The sequence below is a fragment of the Achroia grisella genome, unplaced genomic scaffold, assembly GCF_030625045.1.
Source record: "Achroia grisella isolate CSIRO2021 unplaced genomic scaffold, CSIRO_AGI_Agris_v1 utg779, whole genome shotgun sequence".
Lineage (NCBI taxonomy): Eukaryota > Metazoa > Arthropoda > Insecta > Lepidoptera > Pyralidae > Achroia > Achroia grisella.
In genome coordinates this window covers 1,773,727-1,798,175 of record NW_026713019.1, presented here as the reverse complement: position 1 = coordinate 1,798,175, position 24,449 = coordinate 1,773,727, and the positions used below count along the sequence as shown (strand labels likewise).

At 30.1% G+C, this 24,449-nt stretch overlaps 4 protein-coding genes across 4 annotated transcripts in view; 1 reads left to right on the top strand and 3 right to left on the bottom strand.

Moving 5' to 3' along the window:
• The first annotated feature begins 2,288 nt into the window (after positions 1-2,288).
• Positions 2,289-12,076, top strand: LOC131850794 (uncharacterized). The gene is made up of 9 exons (XM_059201156.1): positions 2,289-2,529; positions 4,058-4,405; positions 5,048-5,261; positions 6,710-6,873; positions 9,048-9,199; positions 9,680-9,893; positions 10,359-10,556; positions 11,023-11,161; positions 11,374-12,076. The coding sequence occupies exons 1-9, from the start codon at positions 2,406-2,408 to the stop codon at positions 11,612-11,614; spliced, it is 1,794 nt and encodes a 597-aa protein (XP_059057139.1). The 5' UTR covers positions 2,289-2,405; the 3' UTR covers positions 11,615-12,076.
• Positions 12,077-12,097: 21 nt separating this feature from the next.
• Positions 12,098-15,165, bottom strand: LOC131850824 (lectizyme-like). The gene is made up of 5 exons (XM_059201189.1): positions 15,090-15,165; positions 14,387-14,520; positions 13,844-13,995; positions 13,120-13,328; positions 12,098-12,489 (listed from the first exon to the last, which is right to left on the bottom strand). The coding sequence occupies exons 1-5, from the start codon at positions 15,163-15,165 to the stop codon at positions 12,098-12,100; spliced, it is 963 nt and encodes a 320-aa protein (XP_059057172.1).
• Positions 15,166-18,152: 2,987 nt separating this feature from the next.
• Positions 18,153-20,490, bottom strand: LOC131850659 (uncharacterized). Its single transcript, XM_059200959.1, has 4 exons — positions 20,093-20,490; positions 19,422-19,634; positions 18,851-19,081; positions 18,153-18,379 (listed from the first exon to the last, which is right to left on the bottom strand). Exons 1-4 carry the CDS (start codon positions 20,283-20,285, stop codon positions 18,213-18,215), a joined length of 804 nt encoding a protein of 267 aa, XP_059056942.1. The 5' UTR covers positions 20,286-20,490; the 3' UTR covers positions 18,153-18,212.
• A 231-nt stretch (positions 20,491-20,721) lies between these two features.
• The window catches only part of LOC131850656 (uncharacterized), a 50,074-nt gene continuing 46,346 nt past the window's right edge, over positions 20,722-24,449 (bottom strand). The window contains exons 4-8 of the mRNA XM_059200958.1: positions 23,962-24,437; positions 23,282-23,466; positions 22,395-22,590; positions 22,104-22,316; positions 20,722-21,996 (exon numbers count right to left, since the gene is read on the bottom strand). Coding sequence (XP_059056941.1) covers positions 21,608-21,996; positions 22,104-22,316; positions 22,395-22,590; positions 23,282-23,466; positions 23,962-24,437 — 1,459 coding nt within the window. The 3' untranslated portion in view covers positions 20,722-21,607. The remainder of the gene's footprint in view (positions 21,997-22,103; positions 22,317-22,394; positions 22,591-23,281; positions 23,467-23,961; positions 24,438-24,449) is intronic.

Sequence of the window (24,449 nt, the reverse complement as noted above, 5' to 3'; positions counted from 1 at the left end):
TAAGTAATAGTATAAAGTTATAATTAAGTAAAGAAATATTATACTATAAAAATAAAATGCATCAAAATAAATTAATAATAAACTATTTACTAGACTTATTTAAATTTCAATATTTAGATACCTTTATATAAATAGTAACTATACCAATAGTATTTTTTATTTATATATTGAAAAATAAAAATTAGGTACAACCAGGAATAGAAATTCTCCAATAGTTAAAATGAATTTCTGACCCATAACCTCGTTTGAAGGGGACTATATTCCTTAAAAGGAACCCGTGCAGTTTCGTAAATACGTCTCTAGACTTCGTATTATCAGGTTTATTAGACCTAGGTCTATTAGAGTAATTTTAGACGTTCTAATGTTTCATGTTGACCTTAAATATTACAATGAGATACCCATCAATGTTGTGAAATAGTTTCATCTCTCACTGCACAGCATCTGTACAATTGCAAAATTCTCTAATGTTACTTAACATTAGCATTTTTATTGTTGTAAGACCGATTTAGAATAATTCGTATATGCTTAATAATCAGCTGCCTTAAAAATGTCGAGGTTTTGTATTCTAAGACCAGTTTTTTAATGTTAACTATATAAAGTCTTTCGCTAAATGTGAAACAATGTTAGAGAGATGAGACACATGATAAGAATTTTTATTTATATCTTAGTACACACAAATGTAGGTTCAACTATAAGCAGTATATGTTACAGAATATTTAGACTAATATTGATGACTATTTTTAAACTCTATGAATTATAAAAATTATGTCATGGTTTATTAATTCTATTTTTTATTTAACAAAATCTTAAATAAGGTAAGAGACTTAGTAGGTATATATTTGATAGATATATGTATAATTGCACTTTTTGATTAGGATTAGACATGAAACGGTATAATGTAATTACTGATTAGACTTGAAACGGTATAGTGTAATTATTTTTTTAATTTTTTTAATCTAATCGCAGAGTCAAGTTATTACTTGTTCTAATCGCAAACAGAACAAGAATAAAAAATCTATTTACGGCCGACTTTGTAAATAAGGAGACTTAATTGAAATTATGTTTTTTTTCTATTGTTCTTGTATTTATTGGTATGTATTTAAAACACACATTATTTATTGAGTTCCCAATATGTCAACTAGAGACAACTTTCCTCTACTCGGTGTCTATAAAGTGGATATGGATAGTTGTAGAAGTTCATACGCGTACATCGGGCAGACAAAATGAACAATATCCTGTCGTATTAACATAAAGGCTGTTAAAAACTACGATCCGCGTAAATTAGTTATGTAGGTAGTGGAACACTTGTTCTCATCGTTGACCGAATTACTGGATGACAGAAAGCTACACCAAGAGCGACCTCATATCCCTAAACTGGTTAGAGTCACCTTCGAAGAAAAATATGATAAAATTAAATCAGAGAGACGGTTATAGGCTCACTAATGAATTTTGTTATAAATCTGAATAAAGTTTATAATAAAATACATAAAACACATCTTATTTTAGTTGTTTTTCTATTACCGATATTTTTTACGTAACAAGAATGGAAAACAGGCAAAATTACGTGGTAAGTAGATAAAATCGCCTATATACGGAAAGAGCACGACGGATATCACCTGACAGCAATTTATTTTATTTATTTTTATAAAAAATTCATTATTTTTTACATATGTATATATAACAGATATTTGATACAATTTATAAATAATCATTATATAAATATACACAATATATATATATACATATATATTGTGATTTATAGAGAATTCTCATGTGTTGCCACACTGGAGAACTAAAATGTCTTATTTAATATGAATATCATGTCCAATTGCATTTATTTTATAGTTATGTACCATTTGTTGTGATAACCCTGCCAATTATCATGCCAATTGTATATTGTTTATCATTATTTGTATTTCTGCACCAGAATTTAAGAAGCTACTCAAGTTAGTGGAGAGAACCATTGATATTGCAATATTATACATATGATTGTATCTATATCATACACTTAATATATTATAGTTGTTATTATACTTTATAAATACAGGTTAGAAAGGAAAGGTAAATGACACTAGACTATACTATTAAAGATATTGTAAAACTTTTCATCGAAAGTGCATCAGTAAATTTATAAATTGATCTAGATAATGATGCTGTACATTTGGTAATGTAATTTAGACCATAACGGTTAGAAGGGTAAGTATATTTTGCCTTGTATTCTTAGCAATACCGGCACACCGAGATCTGAAGTATGGACCTCTGTATGGCAGTATCAAAGCATACACCAGTGTGGACGCCCTTCTAATGTGCTGTGTATACTGTGATAATGTGGATTGTTGTTGTATTATATCAATTTCAAATATAATCTGTGTTCTTTATATGTGTTAAGTTTAAATATTAATAAAATGAAATTATTCGTTATTTTTTTATTGATAATTGTAAATGTTACCAATAATGGGAGAGCTTCTTTGGAAACTTTTAGTGTGATGAGTGACAATTGGCTACTTGAAGATACTACAAAAAATTCAGGTATGAAAGAAATATTATTTATATGTTAATATGTAATGATTTTACAGTAAACTTTTTTCGTTACAACTTTTTAAATGTCATTTAACTTTCGTAGTTTTGTCGTGACATTAAAAGTTTAATATTGATCGTTTCAATTTAGTATTATATCGCACAAATGGTTTTTTTTTCAAATGAAAATTTACATGGAGTGCTCATGCAGTTATATATGTACATATTATAACTATTTAATAGCACATCTAAGTATTCTGTAAGTAAACTAAGAACAGTGGCAACATTATGAATATATTTAACTATATTATCTACCCACATTATTAACAATTTGCATTGAATTAGTATATGTTAATCAGTCAATTAACCAATAATTTTTTTTTCCTCTCCTTTCAATGTTAGCTTATTTCATACGTAAATAAAAGAATATATATATCTTCCTATGTGACGGCCTGTTTTTAGGGATATTTTATTTTTTTTCTACGTCCAATTACATATTTGTTAAATATAAAATTTCAGCTTATTCAGTCAAACTAGAGTTACAGCGCTCTGAAGCCTAAAAAAAAGAGCTTGTGTTAATGTCGGATTTCGCCTGTTGTGCTTTTGGTTGTTAAGAAATAGAGCATCCACCTATGTATTTGCAAATATGTAGAAAAAAGTTATATATAATTATTATAAACTATTAATTCTTGTCGAAGTATATTATTAAACAGACGTAGGATTAGGAAATGATCGATAATTGAAAATCATAGATCAGAACTAAACGTCTATCGATTTCAATACATGACATTATAATTGCAGCTTTAAAGTCATCTAAATAATTGGAATAGTAAAGTTAGGTCATGAAGAAAGTAACCAGTTCTAAATTTACAATCAATTTATAATTTATATATATTTTCAACAGAATAATTAATATTGTCCTGTTAAAGTTATATATAACTATTGAGGTTAAATGTAGAAAAAAAGTAATAAATAGGGATTAGAAATTCATTCTACAGTAGTTAGTCTCTTATGACAGGCAAATTACTCTTAGGAAACCAAAACGTGATATTATTATAACAAACCGCATCTGATATTAAAATACCAATAAAAAAAGATCTGATATTATATTGTAATCTAAATTAATTAAATTATCACGTACTGCTGCCTACATGTCTTCACGTGTATTTATTACATACAGCAAAATTCGTTTTCAGTGTCATATGTCAGTATATTTTACGACTTCTAAAAGATATATTAGTATATTTTAAAAAAAAATCTGTCTATTTTTAATTAAATTATCATGGTACATGTTTACAGATTAGATACAGTTTTCAGTATCATATGTCAGATAACTTCTATATTTTATCTATTTTCACTTCTGTTGTCTTAAGCTAGATACAAAATATCCAACCAATAGTTTTTGAAATAAAGTGTAGATAATAGAAAAACTTAACATTCCTAAAAATAAAATAAGCACATCTCCATTTTATCACAAACACGTTATGGTTACATCTCTAATTGTATTAGACAATTCTAACTACAAAAAAAATTTTTTCAGCTTCATCATGCTACAGACCTTGTAAATTTAATGTGGAGCCAAGATTTTGTCAATACAACTTCGTGATAGAGCCCACTGTGACAGAAAATGGGAGAGCAGCTATTACTATTAATGGAGTCACTCCAGGGCCTCCAATAAACGTCTGTGTCAATGACTTTGTAGTGGTGAAAGTTACGAATAAGATTCCTGATCAGGATCTAGCTATACATTGGCACGGAGTGGAACAGGTAGCACCCCATATGGACGGTGTTCCAATGGTCACCCAATGTCCAATATCTTATGGATCTAGTTATACCTACATCTTCAATGCGATATCGCCTGGAACTTTTTTTTATCATGCTGATTCTGGTACGTAACCAAATGTGGCATTTGTTTTTTTTTTTAAGTTTTATTATATTTGTTTACCTACAATTTTTTCTTATGTATAATGTTTGACTTTATTACCTTGGACTTGTTGACTGTACATTACGAAATTATTTAATTTAACTAGATCCGTGAATCGTTGTTTTTGCAGATGCTTCTATCTAAAACAGTGTTTAAATTATAAAAAAGTTGTTTTATATATAAACAATAAAACTTCATTTACTTATTATAAATTCCATTGATAATGAACAATGACGTTTACGATATTACTATTATACATATCTCTAATATATAAAATTCTCGTAACAGTGTTCGTAACAAATCTCCTCTGAAACGCCCAATTGTTATAATGTTTTTTTGTATATAGAAGAAAAGGACATAAACTACATATTTTTATCTCTGTCTAAGGGTGGTCTATCGCTTGTTTATTTTTGGGCTAAAATTTTTATGTAATTTCAATTTATTTTCATGATACGGTTTTAGCAAATGCATACAGCCCTAAAATTTCACTTGTTTCGTGAAGCCCTATTTTTAATAGCGATATTAATTTATATGGCAAAATAATGCTTGCAGGGTCAGTAAATTAATATAATGTTATGTTAAATGTAATGTAATGTTTGTTTCTAGTATCTCATCACAGTGATGGTGTCTACGGTTCATTCGTGGTGAATCAACCTCAGCCTCTAGACCACCATTCCACTTTATACGATTATGATAGAAGTTCCGAAAACACTTTGCTTATTGGTGCAAGGTTTCCCAAGCTGTTTACAGCAAATCTCAATGATATGAGTCAACTGGCGCCAGATACAATTATAATTAATGGAGGCGAAGACAGCTACAAGTACGTTATTGCGAATATTTGTTGTAGTAATAAGTTTTGTTTATTGCCATATGGTATTAATTGTGATATAATAGCAAAATATATAATAAGTATATTTATTAATTTCACGATTATTATTCGGGATGGGAAAGTCAAAAACTTTGTGACATTTAGATGTTGTGGTAAACGCAATAAAGTCATTACTTGTCCACATTTCGCTGCTTGTATTGAAATCTGATCTACATTATCATCACCAGGGGACAGTAACCTCAACAATCTAACATTCATGTGCGTCCAGCACAAATTTATATTTTTACGCGGGAAAACAATTTAATTAATACCATTATACAAAGCAGAATGAATGAAAGAGAAAATGCTTCGACATAATGGTTTTATGGGTTCTGTGGTTGAATGTTATTACTGAGAGATGTATGTAATTGCTCTTGCGAGATATTTTCTATTTTGCGTATCATTTCTGTCAACATGTGTTGCGTTTCGATCTTCACGCTTTAGTGAAATTTCACTTACGCGGTGTAACATCTTGGATCTTTATGCACGAAGAGAGCTTGGGGCGGTATAATTTTACTTAGTTTCGGAACTTACTACTTTGTTATTAAACTATATAAATAGGCTAACACTTTATATGGGCTGCTATAACTTTAGTTTGCAATAGTTTAAAAAACGTAATATTTAAAAGAAATTTGGTTTAAAAATTTGCAAACTACACAAGGAGATCTGTTACTTTGTGATTTCACACTATGTACACAGTAATTAAAGCAAGTTTCAGGTAATTATTATACATTGGAGTTAGCAAAAATACCCTATTAAAGTAAATACTCCTAAGGTAATAACGTCTTCGATATGGCTTTAGATGATTATATGTCGTAATATAAGTATGAACATAACTAATAAACAAAATTAAATATTTTTAAAGAAATTAAATACAAAAGGCGGTACATTGCAATCTCTTCGAGATTGTATGTATTTATGAAATCATTAAAATATAGTAATCTTTAAATGCTCTAAATATTTAATTCGGAGTATCTTCATAGTCACGAAGGTCTTATATAAAGGTAACCGGGTGGTTAAACGCTCCGTATATTGGACCTGACTTCTCCCATTGATCAGGCCCGGTTGATTGACGTTTATTATTATATACATATATTTGATTTATTATTACATTTGATAGATTGAACATTGAATTTTGATTGAACAGACCCTTTTGTCTGATCAAAGAACTAATTACATTATGATCGAGTCTCCCGAAATTTAGTTCCACTTCAGTCTTATGAATTTCAGATAGCTATTATCTAAAATTCATAAGATAGTGGAATTAGCTTTTGGAATATTCGATCACAATATAAGTTCCACTGAGTGATTTCTCGTTGTTGTTAAAAACAGCGTCGATAACTAAATGCAAAGATTTGCTTCTTTGGTAGTTTTGAAGTTATTCGACTTCTCTATTTCAGGTTGTTTGTTATGCAAGGCTACGCTTATAGATTGAGGTTGATCAATGCAATTGCTATTGAGTGTCCCGTAGTTGCAAGTATAGACAAGCATGAAATGACGGTTATCGCAACAGACGGGAAAGCAGTAAAACCGGTGGTCACTAGGAGCGTGCAACTGTACCCAGGTAATTCTATAAGTATTGCGCATTGTATGGCTCTGTTAGACATTTTTGAATAGTATATGTTTACTAGCGACATGCTCCGGCTTCGCTCGATTATTAACCAATTTATAGAACCTCAACGAATTAACCATTACTTAAACCTTCCACAGAAATAACTCTATTGATGGATACAAATCCGTTCAGTAACCTCAAAACCAGGTTATCGTGAACAGACGAAATTCTTTTATAATATATATAAATAAAAGTGTAACTAAATAACTTTTTAAGTACGAAATAATGGACACTTCATTTAATATGGTAGTTTATTTGTAAGTACTGCAATATAAAAATAAAGACTGCAAAATTAGATGACTTTAACTATCACGATGGTTTCAAGAGCAGGCATTACAACTGTTGAGTTACCAACAGTTGCGAACCTTGGTGTTTATTTTCTTTAACAAACGTATCGATACTAATATTTATAATAATCAACACGTTAAGTAGATTTTAGAAACTAGTATAGGAATCTGTGTAGGCAACTTATACGAGCCCTATAGAAAACATATTTTGCACTCTCACTGTTTCTAATAGATAGAAAATCACGGTCATTGTTATTGATGATCACGTCATCAATAACTGTAACTATGATGCTCAACACATATATATACATAAAAATAAGCCGATGTTTACGAGTACATCACATAGTGAGAGTGAATGGCGTTGCCAATATGAAAGCAATGTCATGGCACGGAGAAAGTCATGTCATTATTGTTCTATTATTGTGAAATGAATAGATCGCAAGCGAAATCCACCTATTATGCATAAAAATGAAGTGGTAGTAAGTACTTATATGAGCAACTAATGTCGACGCGGTTAATTGATTATATAAAAATCAAATTACAAATTGTTTTTCATATAAATTCACACATATAAAGAACTACATTCCAATATCTAGGCGAGACAAGAAGAATGTCTCATAGGAAAGTTCGAAATAAACTAAACGTAATAGAATTGAAATTAAAATTTATATTGAGTAGTAAAGAAGCAATCTAAAGATTTGTACTTGCAAAGTGGGTAGAAACTTTCAAATTTCTATTATTAGTATGAAGTCATTTGGTTTTGAAAGTATGTCACAAAAGAACTATCTATGTCTCATATCTAGTATGCTAATTTCTATATAGAATACACTATAATTAGCATGTTAGTTGCTTGATTTTGAGTATAGGTAAAATAAAAAATAATAGAGGGTTTTAATTATTACTCTAAAAATAAATGATTGTTTATTTTCAATGTTACTGTTTACTTGTATCTTCAGTGTACATGTGCATTCAAAAGTCAGTCAGTAAATCAGGGCATACTATTTTATATCAGTACATTAATTTCCGAGTTCTTTGTGACCGCGTTTTGGCAGAACGAATACAAAATATCTTCTTTGTGGAGAAAGGCGCTTGGCATTGGAACACCGGTTTTAAGTTTAAGGTCAGCATAAAACAGGTTTTAGTTTGTTTTCATTTCACTTTCTAGGTAATAATTTTAATGTTTCCATAGTCTATAGAATTTGTTAAACGATCTTCTTAAGAGAAACTTATAACCTATTAGGAATAAAGTGTTTAGTTTTTATCTTTAAACACATTTTTTACCTTTATTTTTAACATTTTATAACTATATGGATACCCACATATATATATAGTCAAGGGGCATTTGTTTTTGTAGTCTTTAATATTTGTTTGGTTCCTTCCAATTAATAATAATCTTAACAATTTTAATAATAAATAATGCGCACAGAGTACAAATATAAAAATATAGTTTTTAAGAATACCTTACAAAAGATATTTATTTATATTGTATTATAGTATATATATGTATATAGATTTGATAGATATTCTATAAAAAACCTTTATAAACAACATGTGATTAATGTTCTCTGATATTCTATTAATTTTTTTCCTATAATACAAAATCAGGCAATAGTCACCCTTGTTTAAAAGTTTATTTAAACTATTTCCTAATGGTTGTAGCACTATATAATAAAAATAGTGTACATTTGTAAAATTTTAAGTTCCCCAGAAATAGGAAAAAAAAACATTAAACAATCAAATTCGCCTGATTTTTCCCGAATTAGCGCGTTTAAATAAACAAAGCATAGCCTTATGTTATGCAGATGTTACAAAAGTTTTTTTTACTTTTATAAATTCCAGGTGAACGAATGGATGTCGTAGTTCGTGCGTCTCAGGAAAATGGCGGATACTGGTTGAAGGTTCACGGAATTGGCGCTTGCGCAGGCCTGGCCACCGATGCTATGTTAATATATTCCGGTTTCAACTATACCACGATGTTACAAAACAAACAGGTTACTCATTATTTTTATTAATTGTATATAAAAATACTTTTAGTATTTTTCACTTAAATATACTTACTACAAATACACTTTTACTTTTATTCCAACCTTTGTTTTCATACAGTTTAAATATGTATTCATATTAGTGGTCACATTTCATGTTTATATAAATATAAATATATTTTTATAGAGCACAATTAATCATCTAATTAATTAGTTAAATAAATAACAGCCTGTTTAGTTACTAATCAGTTGAGCTAGTTATTTTAACTAATTATATTAAAATTTATTTAAAATATTATAACAAGATAAGTTGCTTCTTGAATAAATGAATTTATATCTGCATTAATCTCGTGTTGCAGTACTGATGTATGTAGCCGACTTATTTGTATATTGATTTCGAGAATTTGTAATTTAGACCATCATGTATTTTACTTATATAATATAACATTGATTTCTTATTTGTTATATTATATTAAATTTTCTTTACAGGCAGATCCAATAAACACTGAAAGTGGCAGAGACACTGGACGTCCAGTCTTTGGACAAATGCTGAAGTCTAAACAAAATGTAGCCTATGACAAACCCTTGAAAACTGTATATTTGAGTATCGACAAGAAGGTTGTCAAACACGAGGACAGTGAGAATGATTTTCGTTATGTCAGCGATGCTGTGCCAAAGAAACCGTTCTTTCCTGCAGCACTATGTATGACCTTTATATATTAATAATAATCTTTATAAATAAGAAACACATAAACACGTGATGAGGCGTAAACCATCTGAGTATCTGTTTGTGTGTTGTGGTTTCACGTAAAAATGGCTAGATAAGTTATGATTTTATAGATTATGTTGTTAAATGTGGTACTGTACACAGTTTGTTAAATATAAAATTATTTCATTATTTTGCCTCCAAAAGGATGGACTTATTGTGTGATTTGCCACGTACTATGTCATGATTCCCAGCCAGATCACACTCTTTAAGCAAGCTGTATGACGAAAATCATATTGAATATCTTGTAAGGAATCAAATATACAAAGTATCGAAGTTAATAAACTAAATCTAGATATTATAAAAGACTTGTTGGTATTCCTAAACATATCGGAGTGTATGAATGTGAAAGTTATTTTTTCTATTTAGAAATTTGTTATACAATATATTTTTTTTCTTTAGCATTACAGGACGGTGTTGTACAAATAAATGGTAAAAGTTTTCTCTATCCTGCTACACCGGCTATCTTAAGTCCTCGATATGCGAAATTGAATTATGTCTGCCCAGTTGGAGAAGAGAACAAGTCACAGGATCCCCAGTGTGTACAGATTCTAACTTCTCCCGAGGGTGCTGTAGTCGAACTAGTCTTGTTGAATGAAGGTAAATATGCTTATTAATTTCTTACGGAATCGTGCTTATGCTAACTGTATTCGCTGGTGGCAAAACAGTGTAGGATCATAGAATGAGCATGAAGTCACGTTATCCTAGTCGTGGGGAATTGTTCCGCGTGGAGATCGACTTTTCATGAATGAATGGAAACTATCTATTGTGCCTTTCACAGTAATTACAATTACATACACTATTACGTATAAATATATGTATAAAAACAGCTAGGTCCACGAAATTTTGTTTGTAGTTTAGAATGTAAACTACATTTCTGTCAACATTTACCATTAGAATCTACCTTAAATGCTTAATTAGATATCCTAACTGATATATGTTTACTTGTAATTACGAATTATATAAGTTGGTTTAGGCGAATTATATAAGTTGGTTTTTGCAGTTTGAAAAACTCAGTAGATATGTATAGTTACATTTACAAATGATATTTTGTTTTACATTTCAGGTTTCGGTAGTAACGATTCTTATACATTCCATTTACATGGATTTACTATGCAAGTGGTTGCAACAGGGCAGAATCTTGATAAAAAACCCATATCGCTAACGGAATTTAAAAAACTCGATGAGTCTCGAAAAATTGACAGGTAATTTATTATAATAAACATTTGAAATCCAATAATTAAATACACCGATAAGAAACGCTAACAGCCTTTTGGGTACTCTATCAATGACATTGTTCTAATATTTGTTTTTATATTATAATTGAGTTTTATTTAGTGGATTAAACTCGTCACGGTGGGGTGGTAAACCAGAGGGTAGATATTTCGAAGGTAGAATTATATAAATTATTTTTCAGGAACTTGATAAATCCGCCTGTAAAGGACACTGTAACTGTACCGAATAAAGGATACACAGTGGTGAGACTGAGGACAGACCGCGGAGGTAGCTGGATGCTGGAGTGTCGGTCCTGCAGTCTATCCTCCTTACCAACAGCAATTCTCATAAGTGTGCCCAGATCATTACCTTTACCAGAACAAATTATAAAAGCGCTATCGTTATGTGGCAATTACAAGCCTCCAGATGTTCTACTAAATTAACGTTTTAGTTAATTACAGACTGATTTTAAAATTATTGAAGTAATAGCATAAGTATATCCATGAGTATGTGAAAATTATTATTAAAACAGACTTTAAAGATATTGGGTACTTTAAATAACCTTGTTAACTTAACTGGCTGTTTTAAACTGTTAATTTATTATTTACTTACATTGTATATAGTAAAATACGTTTCAAGTATAAATTCTCTTCGATTAAAAAATAAAATAGCTTAAGTATAAAATTTTAACTTAAATTTTGTTGCAATTGTCAAAACCATAAATGTACCTATATTAATATGAAGAATAATATTTTTTATTCTAAGGGAATTATTTCAGGAAACTCATTCTAGATAGAACTATTTTATAAAATACTCTGCAGAGTAAAACAATTTTGTAGAGTATTGCTAAGGTTTATATTATTAAAAATGTGATTAACTTATTAATAAGTGAATAAAAAAATACTTTCGCGTTTATTTTTATTTCATTATAGTGATATTGTACCTAATTCCGTAACACTCTTTATGAATCCAATATAATTAGATACATTTGTATAAACTGTAGGTGCGCCTACTTCACCACAAGGACTTATACCCCAAGACGTAATACCGATTAGGACTGGAAAGGGTGTTACTTTATTCAAATTTCTATAATTTCCAATGTCTTCATAATCTATATTATTTAGGTTTTCATCAAAATATTCTAAAGTGTTATTATTTCTTGTAATTTTTGTTACGTATTGTACTAAGGGCCCTCCAGAATCTCCACTGCAGGCCGCAATTCCACCTGTTATTGGACCAGTGCATAGGTTACTGTCCTTCACAAGAGCATTGCTTTCGCCGCTTTCCTTAACTATCTTTTCTAATGCGTTATAACAATCTGAAATTAAATTATTTAATATCAAAATTGGATATTAAATACTACATTACTGGTTAAACTATTAAGCATACCTCCCATTAAGTCGCAAACTTCAGTAATTTAAATGTGTATTAAGTAAATATTAACAACAAGTCACATATTAAGTTACTTTATATATTAACCTAATATTAATAATAACGAAACTTATATACATGGAAGCAGATATGAAGAATTGTTAATAAGTTTATAGAAGAATTTAATTCGATTTATAGTTATACAAATTTTAAAGGTTGAGAGACTCAGAAAAATTACTAAAATTGTTATCGACGGTATCGTTACTTTCTTTCAGATGAAGGAAATAATAGGTAGAAAGAAAAGTTACTGCAATAGTTGAACAGCTGTAATAGACATTATGAAATAATAAGTGTGAATATAATAACAAATATTATTCTCCTTATGAGTCCTTTTTTCAAACTCTTTCTCTCCAACTGAATGAAAGGACGCAACATTTGAGAATTTGTGAAAGATAGACTGGTGTATAAATACTCATTTTTATATACATTTTATCTTTTCCTCTTTCTACATAATGAGGGTTAGTAAAGATGTAAAATATACCTGTTATCTGAAGCATGTAAAACAGTCATAAGTTACCTTTATATGGCAGATATTCCATTACAACCTCTTGTAGTTTACTAGGCATTATTGGTAAAAACAAAAGCGTACTAAATACGCCCCAACCAGCCAGAGCTATTTTGTCTTTCATATTAAACGTGTCTGTTAATTTTATTGGTTGGATTTCATCTGTCAACGTAAATGGATATTCAGTTTTTAACAAACCTATATCGTGGGGCCCGACGCCGCTGAAATTGTACATATAAATTAATATATTATACAAGATTTTATCTAAATATACCTATTTAAAATTGTTTTCACAGATTTTAGATATAGAATGGATATTCAAGGAATAATGTACATATATGTGTACTGATACAACAATCGGATGTGTCATTTGTAGATACATTTTACCCTTTTCATATAGTGTGTTAAAGAAATTATATAAATCAACTAGCTATATCGGCAAACGTCGCCATTAAAAATCGGAGTTGGTTCTAGAAGGGTGAAAATTTAGAGTTGTACGTAATTTTAATGCCATATTATAAATAAATAAAAAAAATGTTAGAGGACCTTTTAATGAAATGTTGGGCAACCTTTATCGCTTAGGGGTGAGAAAAATTGATAGTTGCCGATTCTCTGACCAACCCTATATGCACACAAAATTTTAAATCTGTAAAAAATCGGTAAAACCGTTTCGGAGGAGTATGGTAACTAACATTGGTACACGAGAATTTAATATATATAAAAAACAAGATAATACCCTGCATAATCCGGATGCGGTATACGTTGGATAATCCTGATTATTTGTGTGTTTGGATCATAGAAATCCACATCATGTGTACCTGCAACGGCATCTATGTTCAACCAATCAATTAACCATGATCCTGTTATACAATGGCTGGCTGTTATGATCTACAAGAAAATAGAATAGTTATGGAAGAAAAAGTAACAAATAAAATTAATTAATACTAAATATACTACTATATCGTTTCCTTATCTTATTTTACTTATTCTGATATAGGAGTTTTCTTATTTAGAATAACACGACAGTAAAAAAAAAATTGGTAATATCACATAATATTTTAAATAAATATCATATTGTATCAGCCTAAGTTACTGTCAATAGAACTTAATTAATAATTACGAAAGCCTTCCTATTCTAGCTATTCAATATTACGATAAATAAATTATTATAAAAATAGAACATACGAATACATATGGTTTGAAAATATTTTATAGCGCCACGACATATAATATAATATAATATTTTTTTATTGAAACAAAATATAGAACACGTTCTTACCCAGTTGTCAGTAATCAATGAACCACCGCATATATGTGTGCGTACAAACCAAAAATCTAACTGCAAAGATATAATATATGGATGACTGTGTATTTTAGCTTCGTGGCCTCCTATTATTCTTCCGTCAGATTCACCTAGTAATTATATTTGTTTATTAATTAATTTATTGTATTAAAACTATATAACATATAGGGATAGCGCTTTGTGTGCAATCAATAAATTATATTAAGTATAATATATCAATTCTGAAGGAATTCATTAACTATTAAAATAGCATAGAATAACAAAGCATAGACTTGTAGGAAGATAATAACCAAAATAAATTATGAATGTGTTAATAAAAATTACCTTAGAAATCTTTGTTTACTTGTTAAGTCCGTTGTATGTTTATTATTATATTTTCCGTATATTAAAATTTGAATAAATAAATAAGGCTTAGGAAATTTTTTTATAACGAAATGCTAAAGTTGAAAACCTTCGATTTTGGCGATAAAAGAACGACAAAAATAATAAATCAATATTGATAGATTTATATATGGCTCACATAAGGACATATTATTATTGTTCATTATTGGTTTATTTTACTTAAATTTTTCTTGCATTGAATGTTTGCTGTTTTTATTTTTATTTTAAAAAATAAAGTAACTCTCCGTATGTATGTTATGGAATGGATTAGGGCATTGTTATGTAAATAGTAACATACCTATTATATAGTCGTTTTTTCCAGATATAATATCCGGAAATTGTATAGCAAAAAACATTAACACTTGTAAATTCATTTGATATGTTGTGAATACCTATATAATGTGAACAAAATTTGTATAACTACTCCTATGGTATTCAGTGGTTATTTAAATTTTAGTGTTGAGATCAGTGTAAGTTTTAACTACATTGAAGTGGTTTTCAACATGTGGTAAGTATTTTATATATTTTTTTATTATACCACATAATAATTCTTATTATATATTATATCTACTGGAGGAAAATAAGTATACAAATTATCTGAGGATTCTTGTAGAGCCTCTGTGTATTGCTAGTTTTGTAAAAAACATAAATAAATGAAAAAATCTTTATTCATGTTAATGGAAAACGGTATGGTAATGGAAATGAAGGTGTCTTCACAGATTGCCGACTCCTTTCCTGTCTTCGCTTCTTCAATTCAACTTCCTAGAAGACTCGAGTCTTCTATATATTTATGATGTTTTTTTTTATTGATTTGGATATTTCTCCATTGTTTTCTTATTTCTCCGTAACGTTACACTATCTTATAAGGGATAGGGTCTTAGAGGTAGGTATGTGTTGATTTTAATACTAGTATGTATGTTGTTAATTGGAAAATGTTGTCGATATATTCTATTGTGAGGTTCCAATGATCTATCTGCAGTATTTAGTTGCTGATAATGATAATAATTTCGTAACGTATGCGGGTGATTACAATATTAGAGTAGGCCAACCAATTTTGAGTAACGAATCTGCTCAGATCATGCTTTCGTCGGTTTTATATTAGTATGTTTTTAAGTGTTTGTTCTCTATTATTACAACCCTTAGTTAATTAAATCACTAAAATTTATTATCACTCAAGGTGAGTGATAATAAATTTACTATATTTTATTGAATTTACTATTGTATAATAACCTATAATGCAAGTAAAAAGAACTACCTATTATGTGACGCCCGTGATACCGCTTGAGCATTGCTATTTCGGTGGACTAAGAGTCATGCCTCTTATCCCGTAATTTCACTGCCCTATGTCACCATTTAAACAAAACATAGCTTACAAAGAGTTTCTTGGGAGCTGATCCACGGTGACTGAGGCAACCACCTAAGCGAATTTATACAAAGTCTATCTCGATTTTAAGTCAGGATTTAATACAGGTAATTTTAGTCGTTTTTTACAACGCTCTGATCAGGCGATGAGGAAATAAAAACAATAAGTTTTATAACAAATTTATTTAACTATGACTATTACATTATTATTCTGTAATTTATTATTATAATCAAATCACATTTATAATAATCAACACTCCGCACTGATAACGTACTTATTTGTTATTGGTCTTAACACTGTGTAATTACAAAAACAAATAGAATAGATTATATAAAATCAGTTTGAAATGTAAATGATAAAAAGAAATAAAGGTGTAATGCTAAAAAAATCTGGTAAACGTGCAGTGTTAAAAGCAAATATTTCATAAACATTAGTTGGAATCAAATAAAATCAAGATGAAAAAAAGAGTATTTTTTTACATTAAAAGAAATATGTGTGACAAGTAATAGAACAGTTAGATAAAGATAGAATAAGAAATAAATAAGTAGAAAGAGAGAGAAGAAAATGTAGAAATTAAGATTAAAGACATCAAAAATCTTATTATTACAGGGAACCAAAAAGTAAAAATAATGATAAAAAAAAAGAAAAGTGTAGTATGTGACATAACAAATGAAAAATACAACACTGCAAGAACTGACACACGTCTACCACAGGCGTATATTTTTATCCAAAATGTACGCTGTGTCGATAACTAAATTAAGACTTGACTTTTCTTCTTTATAACTTAATAAATTATAGTATAACAGTAAATAGAAACTGATAAGTATACGTAAATATTGTCTAAAAGCAATTTACCGAAATATTTTGGTATATAACAATATTAAAAATATTATATGAGAATGAAAATTCGAACTATGCCTTTAATTATTGTTTCGATAATAATTAAGACATAGTTCGAGAACCAAGATTATGAGTCATATTTACGATTTTGTATTAATAAGTGACAAAAAGACGTGACAGTTTATGAAGTATTTTAGTCAATATCTATTGTTGTACAAATTTAATGAAAATCTATAAATAACAGAAATAATATAAATTGAGATTATATTAAATAACATAAATAATTACAATTATCTATAGACATGTATGCAGTTAAATTTTCACTGTAAGTACATATTATTTACAAAACATATTTAATATTATTAGTACAAAAATATTTAGAAATAAAATTTGTATGTTACAATTGACTTAATTTGACAGGACAAGAAAATATTATTACTTTTTATTACGAGTACATTGGCAATAATTCAGCTAGTATTTATTTTAAAAAGTAAAAAGGTTCACTTTCATTTTGTATTTGATTACAGTTTAACAAGTAAAAAATATTAACAATTTTATGTTTATTGACCTAGATGGTAGTAAATAAACATATTCAGTAAAAAATAGCTAGAAAATCTGTTACCTTACTTAAGGTTATTGACTCTATATGATTGTCATTTAAATAATATAAAATTATATGTAAGGTTTTATATAAACTTTGGCTTCTTAAAACTAAGATGGCTATTTAATAAAAAACAGCACCTTATATACAAGATATAAATTCGTTTTCGTTCGTACGTCATTTCATATTTCAAACAGTAGAACAAAATATGGCAGTACGAGTTTAAAATTCTATACGTATTTGGCTTGTAGCCATAACGAGGAACCATTTCAACTAGTTCCTTCCATCTGAATTTAGGAACTATATCCTAAATTATGTATTATATATTATTTCGATTGCACCATTTTAATCCTTTTAATCTGCAAAACCTATTCCTCTGATAGTCTCGTACTTTTCTAATTCTTAATAGTATATTATTTATAATAAATTTAATATACGAGATACAATAAACATCTAGTAACAATTCTTGCATTTCTCAAGGAAAAAAAGGAGCAGTGAATTAAATGTACACATTATTAACACAAGCCGGTTCAATAGTTCAGGCTAACTAAAGGAACTAGTGGAAATGTTTCGGCATTAAGTCGAGAGATCAACTGAACCCATCAACCTCTCGTTGGTCAATGATGAATCAAGGGGAAGCTTGGTGTTATCGCAGGCAAATGGTGCCCACATCGCGGGAAATTTGGCGGGACAGGTGGTAGGTCTCGTTGCGTCCCTATGTGCAGTATGAGATTCATGCCAATCACTATATGGTAGATAAAGTGGCAGTGCAACAACCAATAACCTGAAATGTTATCGAAATTAGTACGTAATGTATTATTAGAATATTCTAATTTACAAAAAAAATAATATTACACATTAATATTTACAAACTTTCGTTACAAGTATAAAAATAAAAGATATTATAAAAATCACAGCAATGCTAACACTAACAATTGCTTGCGGTGAACTATTTGTACAATATTAATGAGCCAAAGGCTACTAATTATTGTCTACATTAAATAATAGTAATATATAAATTGTGGGCATACAAATCACTGGACAGGTATAATTTAAAAAAAACTGTATGTAAACGGATATGTATATATGTACGAGTATGTAGATAATTAAACTTCATCTAGCTCCACACGACTTGTTTTCCCTTTCTTTGATATAAACTGGCTGTGAATGTTATTATTACTAGAATTTACTACGCCGAGCATATTAGGTACTACTTTCCCTAGCTTTCTTGTTGATAATATATTAATATTTTTACCTGGGTTATCAGCCTTTAGCCTTAAAACAACGTATCCGTTGTTAGGTACTGCTAACGTATCTTTGTACGGTGGTAAATTGTATTGTCTATGCAATAATCCTTTTCTGTCAAGATCTAGGGCATGTTTTAGATTGATTTTCTTGATATTCTTATCTGGGGAACGTCCCATACCAATGACGTTGTATGATGCTCCGTGGAGATGGAAGGGATGTGACAGATTCGGCGATTGCACTGCGAATTGTAAAAAGTGTTTCTTTGAAACATTAAAACAGCTCTTGCTAGTCTTGTGTAAATATTCATGATATATTTTATATTTAACTGTAGTCTGCTGTAATTATTCAGATTTCAATAATTTAGGGTTGATAATTTCAATTACTATTTCAATAGAAATGATACTGCTTGTACCGTAAAAATTGTTTCAGTTGATATTATTGCCACTTCTTTTCAACTGAGGTAGCTAGCTAACTGAATGGTAGAGACAGTGATATTTTTTTTCTAGGAATAAATTATTTTGATTTCGACTATGAATACATAATTCATATAGTTCATTTGATTATATAATAGGACTTACCTTCATCGACAAGTACAATCTCCACGATAGAATTAAGTGGCACGTCAATCATATGCGTGCAGCGACAGTCAACAGCGCAGTTGGCGGGTCGGTTGTCACCATTGCAGAACAGTTCTGGTGACAACTCGTGCATTTGTGAGAGCGGAGGCGCGGGCGGTGCCCTGTACGATATCTCGTCAACTAAACTGATTACGTGATCACCACCAGGAGCCACTGGAACATAATTGAAATTTATTGTAATTAACTGCCTATCATTCAGATCATTGTTATCATTATCATTTCAGTCAAATTTCATTCTGTTTTCATGTAACGGGAATGGCAATCATCCTGTGCCTATATAAAGGAACAGTATTGTAGATATCATTTTTATTGTAATAAAATATGGAAGTTTTACCACTTGAATTAGTGTGTTCTACAGAAATACTGTAGTTAATTTTGATGTTTAACTTTAAATTCAAACAAACTGATGATCAAATTTAAAATCAGAAACGTGACATAAGTAATAATTTATTATACAAATAATAATAATGGTACGTTATATATATAAGCTATAGTTTGTCTATTTTATTAATTTCTGATTAAGTAATGGCCTAATTAAATTTCGTTGAAATCCGTTCAAATTTGCATAATTTATAGTAGATGGTACTTAATATACTTAAATCTAAAGTTACCTAAGAAATTCCTGTATGTATTCTCCTTGAAAAGATCTTTCGGTTTATAGAAATGGAAACGGAATGGGAGGAATATTTTAACATCAGGTCTTTCTTGCAAGAGTGCTTTATCCACTGGTTTCGCCGACTTCAGATTACTCACACACACAGCATCATTCCTCTTTTTGTCACAAATTGCATCCAGCGGATTCATGATCTAGTAGATTTAAATTAAACGTAAATAAGTTGTTGATTTTCTATATAATATCTTAAAGGAAGCTTTGTGTAATATTTACAAGCATTAAAAATAAAATAATTTTACAACCTGTATCCATGTGAGTTGGTGGTTCCGTCATTCACTAATATTACAGGGGAAGGTAATATGACTAATACAAATAATCTTAAGGTGTGGATATTAATAATTTGTGTAGATTTATATTAATATATTGTTACGTAATATTGGGTAACTATTATGTAGCAGTTTCCTATTTACAATAGATACAGTAATAAGGACATTACTTAATTAAGGTACAATGTAGCGCAGCAGGTACAATAGTTATCAACAATAATATAACTATGTACAAGGTTGTTGATTCATGAAAATAAATAGTAATGTTCATTTTTATAAAATTTATTAAATGGTATAAAAATTTACAATTTTCTTATAATAATCTAAAGTATAGAATGTTATTATTATTCATTGCTAAAGTACGGTACTATCAGCAATATTTCTAATCGTATAATTCTAGACAAACATTGAATTTCGTACTCGTACTTTTTTTTGGAGACTAGTGGTATACCAGTACATTTCTTAAATGTCAGTTGGCACAAATTCAGTTATTCAAGTGTTTTACCTTAATATAATGGTAACAAGAAAATGGTAACGATTTCGGTAGACACGGTTATTATCTAAACATATTTATTTACAGTCTTCAATGCCTATGGAATTTATGTCGTTTTTGCAAACTATATTGTGTATTTACAAGTATTGCTGTCTATTTATATACACCTATTAAGAATTTGTGTTTCATGCAGTATTTGGTTAGTAACGGGTACAAAAACCTAAAATGTTAAGAAAATAATTCTAGTACAATTTAAATATATACACGTAATAAATATCCTTGGTGAACTATAAAATGGCAAGTTGTTAGTTACAGAACAAACAAGTTCATGTCAAGAGAAAGGGTCCCTTATTGTATAAGAAGAAGTTACAGATACACGAGCCTCAGACGATATATTATATTTTAAGGCAATATAATTAAGGTTACATAAATATCACCGAGTATGGCATAAAATGGTGTTGAAGTATTCTCGAAGAAAACAAAGAGTATCACCTTAAATAAAATCACAAGACCGTCAAAACTCTCGTGGAATCATTCGAATACAAAATAAACACATACGGCCGAATCGAGCACTTCGAATCAGCCGAACACATCACACATAACAAACATAAATTTACACTTAGTTAACATAATTAATCAACTGATTTATTTATTCCTGCCAGTACAAGAATTGGAAATTGTTATAGGAACCGATTTAGTTGAGCGAGATTGGTGGGAGGTGGTCGCCGCATGTTGGGAAGTTTGGAGGTACAGGGGGAAGATCAGCCTGGGTTCCGACTTGCAGTACCACGTTCATGCCAATCACTATGTGGAAAAGGAAGTGACAGTGAAGAAGCCAGAATCCAGGATTGTTGGCTCTAAAACGAAGGATGACGTAGCCATTATTTGGTACGGCAATAGTATCCTTGGCGGGCGGGAGATCCCCTTGCTTCAGATGACGTTCGAGGAGACCTCGTCTGTCGAGGTCAAGGGCATGTTTCAAGTTGATTTTCTTGACATTTGTGTCGGGCGATCGACCGATACCAATAACGTTGTAAGCATATCCGTGCAAGTGGAACGGATGAGACAAGTTTGCGATTTGAACTGGAAAAGTAGTAAAATCATTATTAACACTTATTATTATAAGTTAACGGCAAATAATAATTACGTATAAATAATAAAGATCGTGGGCATATATTAAATAAACATACCTTCATCTACAAGTACAATCTCTACCACAGCATTGAGCGGTATGTCGACTTTGTGGGTACACATACAGTTTTGACCACAGTCGGCTGGTCGGTTATCGCCATTACAGAATTGTTCTGGATTGATATCGTCATACTGACTAATTAATGGCGCCGGTGGAGCCATGTAGGAAATTTCATCGATTAAACTGATTACATGGTCTCCCTGAGGGGCAACTGTGAATTTTAAAATGATTTTAAATATCATATTGTCATTACTATACTGATTACTTTCATATTTATATCAAAACTTACCTAAATATCGGTTGTATGTGTTCGGTTGGAACAACATTTCGGGTCTGTATAGGAAGAAACGGAAAGGCAAAAATATTTTAACATCCGGCCTCTCCTGAAGAATGGCGGGGTCAATATTTCTTGCATTCCTCAGTTGACTTACACATACAGCGTCATTTCTTGGCACATTACATCTCGCGTCCAATGGATTCATCACCTGGATAGTTAGTGAGGAGAAAGGTACGTGCAGTTACTAATATAAAGGTGCATAATCTACATGTTTTCTACTGTATTTGGTATCAATAACTAGGTTCTAATAAAAATCATACTTCATCTACTTGTCCATGACTATGTGCTTACATTATTACAGCTTCAACATATTTATAATAATTAATTCTATGGTGACAGTTAGAGTAGTGGTAAATAGTATATAGTTACAATATAGAGGATACTACAATAATATTATTAGGGTAATAATAACTACTGTAATGAAAATAAATATTTACACAGTCAAGATTTAAGGAAATTATATGACTGTACACAGTAAAATATTATAAAACATGTTTTGTATAATATATATGCAGCAACTAGTATTGAAATTTAAACACGCAAATTGTACCGAACTCGACTTTGCAAGATTTTATTGAGGTTGTGTTGGCTTGGAATATCCACTGTGCAATATCCGCCCATTAATTTCTCAGTCAAGTAGGTATTAACGGTTGTGACGAAAACTTCATGTTGTCAACTAATTGATCTTACAGAATATAAATAAAATTGTGGGTTATCAGTAGCGATTACTATAGGAATTTATATATTTACAATATTAAGGAATGTTCAACTAATTTTGCCTTTATCTATACTATATAATACAGTATTTTTCTTTTATATACACTACTCCAAAAACTTACCACTCCCTGTGGTAAGCCAACATCATATGTGGGTGCTTGGGTAGACGGCTGGTAAGGTCCTCGTGCGTATCTAAGGATAGCCAATTGTTGTGCTCTCTTTGTACCACACTCTCCAAGGCCTCTGACTTGGATCCAGTAAGCTCCAGGAATATTATTTGCTTCAATAACAAAATCGTAACGTTCGCCTGTAATGATACGTAAAGACATATGTACTTTATATCAATTTAGTATATAATGTATAGAAATAGTACATACCGTAATACAAACAGTACTTTCTTTATAATTATATTTTTAATATTATTTTTTTTATTGGTAACTGATACACAATATGTAAGCCAAATATATATATATATATACAGAAATGCATTAATTAAAATTAAAGACCAATGTTTAAGTAGTTAGTTTATGAAGGAAAAATACCTTATAACAGTTTTATTATTTATGCATTATCTGATTACCCCAGTTGTGCAGTAGTATGACAAGTTGTTTTGTCTATCAACATCAGATCTAGTCTCGGTGCTAATACAGGAAGAATGTTTCGTTTTAATTAGCCTTTCTTATTCCTAGCAATATACTCTTTAATATCTCAAAATTTAATACACACTGTCGATCTCTGACACGTATAATGGTTACTTTCTTTAATCACATAGATAAATATATTATAGATTTAAATTCCTTACCTGAGAATGATATGATTGTGTTCACTTGAACTGGCTGCACTGGTTCTCCATCTGTAGCAATTATAGTTAGGTTGTGACCTTCAACAGTTAACTGTGCAGGACATACTGAAGCAAAAGCACTGATCATTCTAAATCTGTATCTCCTTCCTGGTGTGATCGTGAATACTTCCAATGGAGTATTGGTCATAAAGCCAGTGTTAGGATCTCTAAATTGTCCCTTTCCGTTGATCAAAACAGATTCGGGATCTTGACCAGTGTTGACAGCGAGACGACCAGGGTATCTCTCAGCCGCATCCTCATGAAGCCAGTCGCTGAGTAAAATGACGTGAGTAGTCAGATCGTAGTCATATAAATGGCTGTTCGGATCTTTGGATGGTGGTTGGCGAACGACAATGCTTCCATACAATCCGTCAAGTTTTTGAAGACCGGTGTGAGCGTGCCAGAAGTGAGTACCAGCGTTACCTTGCCATTGATATCTGAAAAATATA

What these genes read in the sequence shown, in the direction of transcription:
- LOC131850794 (XM_059201156.1), top strand. Translation starts at nt 2,406, where the DNA reads ATGAAATTATTCGTTATTTTTTTATTGATAATTGTAAATGTTACCAAT. An exon ending in AGATACTACAAAAAATTCAG is followed by an intron (nt 2,530 to 4,057) that starts GTATGAAAGAAA and finishes AAATTTTTTCAG; the next exon opens with CTTCATCATGCTACAGACCT. An exon ending in GAGTCTCGAAAAATTGACAG is followed by an intron (nt 11,162 to 11,373) that starts GTAATTTATTAT and finishes ATTATTTTTCAG; the next exon opens with GAACTTGATAAATCCGCCTG.
- LOC131850824 (XM_059201189.1), bottom strand. Translation starts at nt 15,165, where the DNA reads ATGAATTTACAAGTGTTAATGTTTTTTGCTATACAATTTCCGGATATT. An exon ending in CATTGATTACTGACAACTGG is followed by an intron (nt 13,996 to 14,386) that starts GTAAGAACGTGT and finishes ATTTTCTTGTAG; the next exon opens with ATCATAACAGCCAGCCATTG. An exon ending in GGAATATCTGCCATATAAAG is followed by an intron (nt 12,490 to 13,119) that starts GTAACTTATGAC and finishes ATTTAATTTCAG; the next exon opens with ATTGTTATAACGCATTAGAA.
- LOC131850659 (XM_059200959.1), bottom strand. Translation starts at nt 20,285, where the DNA reads ATGAATCCGCTGGATGCAATTTGTGACAAAAAGAGGAATGATGCTGTG. An exon ending in TACATACAGGAATTTCTTAG is followed by an intron (nt 19,635 to 20,092) that starts GTAACTTTAGAT and finishes ATTATGTTCCAG; the next exon opens with TGGCTCCTGGTGGTGATCAC. An exon ending in GCTAAAGGCTGATAACCCAG is followed by an intron (nt 18,380 to 18,850) that starts GTAAAAATATTA and finishes ATAACATTTCAG; the next exon opens with GTTATTGGTTGTTGCACTGC.